This window comes from Lactuca sativa, chromosome 7, assembly GCF_002870075.4.
Source record: "Lactuca sativa cultivar Salinas chromosome 7, Lsat_Salinas_v11, whole genome shotgun sequence".
Taxonomy (NCBI): domain Eukaryota; kingdom Viridiplantae; phylum Streptophyta; class Magnoliopsida; order Asterales; family Asteraceae; genus Lactuca; species Lactuca sativa.
This window is the reverse complement of record NC_056629.2, coordinates 88,572,157-88,581,384: the sequence shown is the minus strand read 5'-3', so window position 1 is coordinate 88,581,384 and position 9,228 is coordinate 88,572,157. Positions and strand designations below refer to the sequence as shown.

The window sequence follows — 9,228 nt, the reverse complement described above, 5'->3', positions numbered from 1 at the left end:
TCTAAAAAAAAATTTGTCTATAAACTATTTAACTATAATATATATGTTTAGTAGTTGTTTATAAATTTCAAATCACAATTAAATAATTTTTTTCGCTTCTTGTGTAAAATTGGGTAATATTATAATTATATGTTGTTTTTAAAATGTTTCGATTTTTGAAAACCGAATTATAAAAACCGATCCAACAGAATTGTAATTGGATCGGATCAGATCAGATTTGAATTTAGTTTGGACTATTCGGATCCATGTTTTGAAAACCGAAATCAATTTAGATTCACTTGATTGGATTGGATCAAACCGATCCATCCAACGAACACCCCTAATTATGATTGAAGATGTGCAAGAGATGGCTTCGTTTCATCCTTCTAATTCGAGTGTCATGGACGACGATGGAATTGTCTTGCGTAAAACCGGCTACATTTTACTAGCGAGAATAAAACATTACAAAGAACTACATATGCGTTGACCATGGCATTTGAACTTTGACGGCGTCGGGCAAAAGTCATCATCATAATTTCCATTAAACTTTTAACCGATATACTCATAAACATCAACCATTTGATGGCCTAATTCAACTGTGTGTGTGTGCTCACGTTAAGAAAGAGAAATTAGGGAATATGACTTATTAAGGTAATTAACTTTTCGGTATGTTTACATATGAATAACTATCTTTTTTTTGTATATATCTAGGTAACAAACTTATTGGAAGTGTTCACATATGATCATTATGACCTGCTATAACAGGTTAAATCCTAGATGTGAACGTTTTCAACAAATTCGTTACCTAGATGTGTACAAAAAAAATAGATACCCAAATATGAACAAAACGAAAAGTAAATATTAAATTACACGAATGGTCTCTGTGGTTTGGGGAAATTTGTGTTTTTGGTCCCTAACTTATTTTTTTAACTTAGATGGTCCCTACTGTTTATTTTTGTTGCGCGTTTGGTCCCTGTCTTACCTAAAAAGACTATTGTGCCCTTATTAATTTATTTTTTAATTAATTTTCTTATTTATGTATTTATCTTTTACATATTTAAAAAAAAAAATTATTAGACCACACATATTTGTATCTCCTCGGATGATCCCTACTGTTTATTTTTTAATTAATTTATTTTTATAAATCGGATGGTCCCTACTGTTTAATTTTGTTACGAATTTAGTCTCTGTCTTACCTAAAAAGACTATTGTTCCCTTATTAATTTTTTTAATTGATTTTCTTGTTTATGTACTTATGCTTTATATATTTAAGAAAAATTAGTAGGCCCCATATATCTGTATCTCCTCACCATCCCATCTTTCATCATTCTCAACTTCTATTTATTTTTCATCTTTAGTAATATCGACGTCTTCATCATCACTTCTTTTTTCGATCCTTCAACTCCGTCGAATCAACACCACAACCCACTAAAGATGAAGAGACAGTAGGTTATGGTGTTGGTTCGCCAGAGTTGAAGTACCAAAAAAAGAATGATAGTGAAGACGTCGATGTTACTAAAGATGGAAAAGAAATAGAAGATGGGGAGGATGAGAGATGAGATGGTGACCGGTAAGACCTAAATTAAATTTCTCAAATGTGGTTTCAAGTTTATGATGAAAAGATACATATATGTGGGGTATATTATTTTTTTATAAAAAATAAATACATAAATAAGAAAATTAATTAAAAAAATTAATAAGGAAAAAATATTATTTTTAGGTAAGACAGAGATCAAACGCGTAACAAAAATAAATATTGGGGGTCATCCGAGTAACAAAAAATAAATTAATTAAAAATAAACAGTATGGATCATCCGAGGAGATACAAATATGTGCGGTCTATTAATTTTTTTAAATATGTAAAAAATAAATACATAAATAAGAAAATTAATTAAAAAATAAATTGATAAGGGCACAATAGTCTGTTTAGGTAAGACAGGGACCAAACGCGCAACAAAAATAAATAATAGGATCATCTAAGTTAAAAAAAAATAAGTTAGGGACCAAAAACACAAATTCCCCCAAACCACAGGGACCATTCGTGTAATTTAATTTTTACTTTTCGTTTTGTTCATATTTGGGTAACTATTTTTTTTTACACATTTAAATAACGAACTTGTTGAAAGCGTTCACATCTAGGATTTAACCTACTATAGCAGGTCATAATGGTCTTATGTGAACATTTCCAACAAGTTTGTTACTCAGATATGTATAAAAAAAAAAATAGTTACCCAGATGTGAACATACCGAAAAGTTAAATACCTTAATAAGTCATATTCCCGAGAACTTAAATATAATTCTACCGTCTATTTTTATTCATTAGGCTACACCGTTGATAATAATAAATTTTAAATAATAAAAAAAATAATTTATTTAACAATAAATTACAAACAGATATTTTCAACCGAATACCAAAATGATGACTATTAAAAATATGAGGCTACATAAACCATATATATAAGCTATTTACAAAGAACTAGGGTTTGTATCATCAGCGTGTCGCTGTGGAAGCTCTGGTATGTTAAAAACACAGCTTGACACCATATATACAACGAAGATGATTAAATCATATAAAGTGGAACACAAAAATATTAAAATAAAACATGGATACAAACAATTGACTTAAAAGTGTATCTTTAAGAAATTAATAAAAAAAAGATTATTAAAAAAATATATAAGGAGCCAAAATGTAACTTTAAAATATAGTAAGGGACTAAATTATAATGTATAAAATACTAATAATTTAACTTTAAAATTATAAGGGTAGAAAACTGTTAAATAAAAATTAATTAAGGAGAAAGAATAAAAACATATATAAATTTTAAAATTATAAGGATACAAAATATAAAAACAAATAAAAGTAAAAGGAGGAAAATGAAAAAAGAAATTGAAAGTGTAAAATCCTTTTGTGCTTACGGGAATGAATAAATAGTGAATCCTCTCACATACCAAGTTTTGTAATTAATATATATATATATATATATATATATATATATATATATATATATATATATATATATATATATTATATTTACATTCTCATTTTATTTTAACCATATTAATACTTTTTGTTCTCTAAATAATTCCTTTGATTGTATCGATAACCCAAAAATGACAAAACTGTAAATTATTGAAAAAAACCTATCACAAACAAAAAAGCGGATTGAGAATATCGATTACTGGCCAAATTGGAATGAAATTCATAGCAAAATATTAAAAACCATTATATTTACATTCTCATTTTATTTTAACCATATTAATTCTTTTTGTTCTCTAAATTCTAAAAGCCATTATTTTTTACCATGTGTTTTATTTTTCTGGTCTTCATCTAGTTTATTCTTCAAAACCAAATTTCAACGACTTATTTATGGAGCAATTATATTTTCAATTCGAATATTATTATCTGGGTTTTTATATTTTCACATATATATATATATATATATATATATATATATATATATATATATATATATATATATATATATATATGTGAAAATATAAAAACCCAGATAATAATATTCGAATTGAAAATATAATTGCTCCATAAATAAGTCGTTGAAATTTGGTTTTGAAGAATAAACTAGATGAAGACCAGAAAAATAAAACACATGGTAAAAATAATGGCTTTTAGAATTTAGAGAACAAAAAGAATTAATATGGTTAAAATAAAATGAGAATGTAAATATAATGGTTTTTAATATTTTGCTATGAATTTCATTCCAATTTGGCCAGTAATCGATATTCTCAATCCGCTTTTTTGTTTGTGATAGGTTTTTTTCAATAATTTACAGTTTTGTCATTTTTGGGTTATCGATACAATCAAAGGAATTATTTAGAGAACAAAAAGTATTAATATGGTTAAAATAAAATGAGAATGTAAATATAATGGTTTTTAATATTCTGCTATGAATTTCATTCCATTTTGGCCATTCGATATTCTCAATTAGCTTTTTTGTTTTGTGATCGGTTTGTTTCAGTGATTTACGGTTTTGTCATTGTTGGGTTAATCAATACAAGCGGATGTTTTTGAATATTTTGAAAATACCATGGTTGTGTGTGGTGCGGTTTGCTGCAATTTAGATCCAAAACCGTAAATTACATCGCATATATGGTTTGAGTTATTTCGAAACCGTAAACATTCTAAACCGCATTATACGATGCAGTTTGGTGTGGACGGTTTATGTTGTTTAAATGTGGTTTTGAGGTTTGACTAATTATTTATTATAAATTTAATGACAATAATATCATCGTCGTCACTAACGGCTTACTAAGTGGTCATTAAGAAATTTGGTGGTCATAGAATTGTGGCTTATTAATATACATAAGTTAAGAAAACATAACGACTATAAAATAATGGTCACTGAATGTTAGTTGAAAATGGATTTGTGACCAAAAAATATGATCACTGCATTAGATTTCGGATTAATTAAATGTAAAGAAATATTGATTACATTTCAAAATTTCAAAAACTTAAGATGATGCCATTAATTTGAGATGAATTGTAATAATAACGTTATAATATTTTTGATTATATATATATATATATATATATATATATATATATATATATATATATATATATATATATATATATATATATATATATATATATATATATATATATATATAAAATCAAAAATATTTTGACATGGCATTATCTTATGTTTCTTGAAATATAATCAATATTTCTTTAAATTTAATTAATCCGAAATTTAATGCACTGACCATATTTTTCGATCACAAATAATGTAGTTTTGTAATCGTAAACCGTAAACCACATCGCATAATGCGGTTTAACAAAAATAAGAACCGCAAACTGCACCGCAAGTGTTTTAAACCATGTTATGAAATGCGGTGCAGCCAGTTTGTACGGTTGTACATCCCCAATTTTTATGGTATAATCCCTTTAATTGTGTATCAAAAATATCAAAAAACTAGATGAACATTAAATAAGATGAAAATTATATAACCATATAAATATTCATCGGATAAAACTGATCCACTTAACTAATCGGATCGGTTCAAAACAAAATCAATTGAATCGCATGGGCTGTCATATATCAACATCCATAATTGTATTTTCAAAATATTCGAGAACATCACTAAATAAATATCGCATTAGATTAGGTATGTGGTTCCATAACTGGGCCCTACACCAACCACATTTTAATGAATGCGACGAATAAACCACAAAAAATTTCCTAGATAGCTAAATGGTCAAACTATAATTTCTTCGATTGTATCGATTAACCCAAAAATGGCAAAACTGTAAATCAATGAAACAAACCGATCACAAACAAAAAAGCTGATTGAGAATATCGATTAATGGCCAAAATGGAATCAAATTCATTGCAGAATATGTCAATTGGAAGGGAAGACAATCAAATTGCAGTCAATCTTTTCATTTGCAGGACAAAATCCTGAGTTCTCTGCAACTTCTTGTCGTGAATTGCCTGCTTTGATAGATCCCAAAATCTAAATCCCCAATCAGACTCCATAAATTAAAGTAATTTATAACTGTAATCTAAAGGGTATATCAAAATCAGTAAAAATGTCAATCTGATCTAAATCGAAAGTGCTTGTTCTTAATTTCAAACCAGAGATAGATGATGAAGATGATAATAATACAGAAAAGACATATAAATACAAACTTGCGTATATGTAGGGTTTTGTTTCGAACCTATCGGATGCAGAATACAGAGCATCAACCCCAATTTCGTGTCTTAATTAGATCGATCAATAGAGAAACGAAATACGAAATTCAAGATCAAATGTCAAGCACACGCGCAAGGATTATCAACAACAACGACTTGCTCATCATCCCCGCTCCTAAACAACAAATACCCGATAGCAAGTCCGACAACGATGGCGACAAACACACCGCCGTTGAACGACATGATCGCGAGCATAAGGAAGTAACCAAGCGCGGAGTTAATCCCGAAGAGTACGGATCCGGTAAACCTCCCAACACTCCACCGGCCACCGCGGGCGAATATCTTGGTTTTAAGGAGAGGAGTGGCGTCCACAGCTCCATCGGTGTTGTTGCTAACGGCGGAGGAAGAGAGGAGCTTGAATCGGAGACGGCGATCTTCCATGTATTGGTAGAAGACGGAGAAAAGGAGGCAAGCGATTAAGGTGAGGGAGTAACTGAACAATGAGTCCGTCTTCCATGAATCGAATAGCAGAGTAACGCTGGTGCCCCAGTAGAAGGTCATGTGCATCATGGTTGCGTCGTCTTCGGTGCCGGCGACGGAGATCGGAGATGAACCGTTGGTTGGTGGTTGTTGCGTGTGAGAAAAGAGAGAGGGAGATAAGAAAGAGAAAGGTTGCGTTTAGTTATTAAAAAAGGGAACAGTAGTACACCGGAGAATGAATATAATGTTGTGTCGTGGTGTGTACTACAATGGGTACTATCGATTGATTCTTTTCGCTTTTGTACTACTCTCTCTTGAAACTTCGAATTCGAACCCAACACATCCAAGTACACTAACCATCTTAACTATAAACTAACCATCCATTTTTTTTTTCACGTATATGTTCTCAAGGTTATATTTAGAGGGGTTTGCATAATGGATTTAATTCAAACCTGGTGATTATATTGGATATCCAATTGAAATTAAATTGGATCACTTGCGAAATTTAAAATTTTAATTGGATTTGATCGATTTTAAATCATCCTAAGAAATCTAATAGATAATTGAACCAAACCAAATTCAATTGGATATTAAATATTAATCCGATAAATATATAATTACCATCCAATATTATTATTAAAGCAATATTAATTGTTTTAAACGTTAAAAGTTAAACAATTAAAAAAATAAAAATAAAAGTCAATTTAGCATATCCCTTCCCTTACTTGATTTTGGTTTCCAAAATTCACATAGTTTCCAAAATTTACCTTAATTGTAATACAGTTTTACAAGATGTTTTTTATTTTAGGATTTTGAGTTGTAATTCAATCATCCAAAAGTGTTGGGCTTTAAGGGAATACATTTTAGACCTTATTGGATGATGATAATGTTGGTTAAGGGATCGAAGCCCTTGACTTGTGTTTTGAAGCCAAAGGGTTAAATGGGAAAGTGATATTCAGACTTCTTTGCTCGAATTAATGAATTTTAGTTCGATATATTTTAAGTTAAAAGTAATTAGATAGAATGGTGAGACTTGTCAATACTTTTGCGTGCATATAAAAATCGCCGAAAACAGAGTTGAAACGATGAAGTTATAATTGTTTGACGTTGGAATGGATTAGGGTGAAAACCGGTCGCCACTGAGTGGAGAGCAGATCTCCATGACATAGTGACGACTACAGAGTGGAGAGCAGATCTCCACGGCATGGTGATGACCACGGAGTGGAGAGCATATTTTCACGGAGTGGACGCTAGGCAGCCCAAGTCCATGATTTGTAGGGTTTCCAATGTATTTAAATGAAGGGTTCCACATTTTTGGGCATTTAGATCTTGTCATTTGTGGTTTTTGGCATTTTTGGTCCATTTTACGGGTGATCTTGGAGTTAAGTGGACTCTAACATCTTTTGATCAGGGGGAAATGTTACTTGGACCTCATGGACTAGGAAAGTTATGATATTTTGTCTCCCCTTTAAAGCCATGCAAGTTATCTTGGTCATTTAGGCAATTTTGGTATACTAAAGTTTAGATCTTGAAAGTTTGTGGCGTTATTATGGATAAAGTTGGAAACTTTATCCATATAAACATCATGTTGATTCAGATATGAAGGTTGAAGACTTGGAATTAATGGATTAAGTTGAGAATGATGCATTTTTGGTCCCTTTGAGACTTAAAGTCTAGATCTTGGTTGCTTGGACCACCCTAGGATAAAGTTTGAAACTTTATGCATTATGAAGTTATTAGTTGTCACATATTATGTTATGAGCCTTGGTCTTTATGGATTAAGCTCTTAATGAAGGTTAGAGACTTGAACTTAATGGATTAAGTTGAGAATGATGCATTTTTGGTCCATTTGAGACTTAAAGTCTAGATCTTGGTTGCTTGAACCATCCAAATGGATAAAGTTTGAAACTTTATCCATTATGAAGTTATTAGTTCTTACATATGATGTTATGAGCCTTGGTCTTTATGGATTAAGCTCTTAATAAAGAAATTTTTTTTCAGACTGAAACTACAATATGGCCAAGGAAGGCCCATGACATGGTGGTAGGACTCTTCGCGACCGTTTTGTCGTTTGGCATCCACGATGTGGCTAGCAGTTGGCCATGGCGTGGTCACCTGCTGAGTTGACTTTGATTGGTTTGACTTTTGGTCAAACTTGGGTAAATTTGAGTATATGGCTAAGGAATGATCTTGGTTTGGCATTAGGTAGCTCTGGTTAGTGGTGTTGTTATTGAGGTGGTCGTTGAGTTGGTGTTAAGTAGTTCAAGTGAGTCTTTTCACTATACTATGTAGGATGCTAGTTGTCTTTGTGACTCTTGCATCGAAGACTAGGGTTTGGCCCATGGAATTTTTATGAAAGACTAGGGTTTGGCCCCTAGCATATGCATGAAAGACTAGGGTTTGGCTCCTGAAAATTGTATGGAAGACCAGGATATGGCCCTTGGCACTTGTAGAAGTAAAGACCATGATTTGGCCCATGGCAGGAAGTGATGGTAAGACTATGATTTTGTAACATCCCAAAAGTCATAGAAATTTTAAATTTTTCAAAAACAACCCATTTGAATCATAAAGTGTTTAAAAAATCATTGTTTCACAAGTACAATCACAATCAGAGTTTTCCCAAGACCTTATATCATAAAAACAAAAGGATCTGCACGATCACACCTTCGCTTTCCCGCGATCATCTGAAGTACCTGAAACAATAGACTGAAACTGTATGCCAAAGCTTAGGGAGTTCCCCTAAAGTACCACCACACAACATAACATATATAACATTGCGTGTTGGGACCAATCAGTCATCGGACTGAAATGCCAATATAAAACGGGGCCACTTAGTTATTGGACTGGAATACCCATGGAGCCACTTAGTCATCGGACTGGAATACCCCTGGTCTGTTGACTTACACACAAAGCAGTAAAGCCTCAACTCCAACATAACATGTCGACATATAACAGATAACAAACATATTCAAGAAACAAATAATTATACATCTAGAAATCATAGGTAGTCCTACAGTTCTACCAGTGTAATGCATATCAACAGCTATCATATGATCATGCAGGTCTACCACATACTCAACATATCATCAATCAATGCGTATCAGGATACCAATCC

General features: G+C 31.5%; 1 protein-coding gene across 1 annotated transcript; it reads right to left on the bottom strand.

Moving 5' to 3' along the window:
- Positions 1-5,544: 5,544 nt before the first annotated feature.
- LOC111888553 (copper transporter 5.1) lies at positions 5,545-6,424 on the bottom strand. The gene has a single exon (XM_023884707.3). The coding sequence runs from the start codon at positions 6,201-6,203 to the stop codon at positions 5,754-5,756; it is 450 nt and encodes a 149-aa protein (XP_023740475.1). The 5' UTR covers positions 6,204-6,424; the 3' UTR covers positions 5,545-5,753.
- Between the last annotated feature and the right edge of the window lie 2,804 nt (positions 6,425-9,228).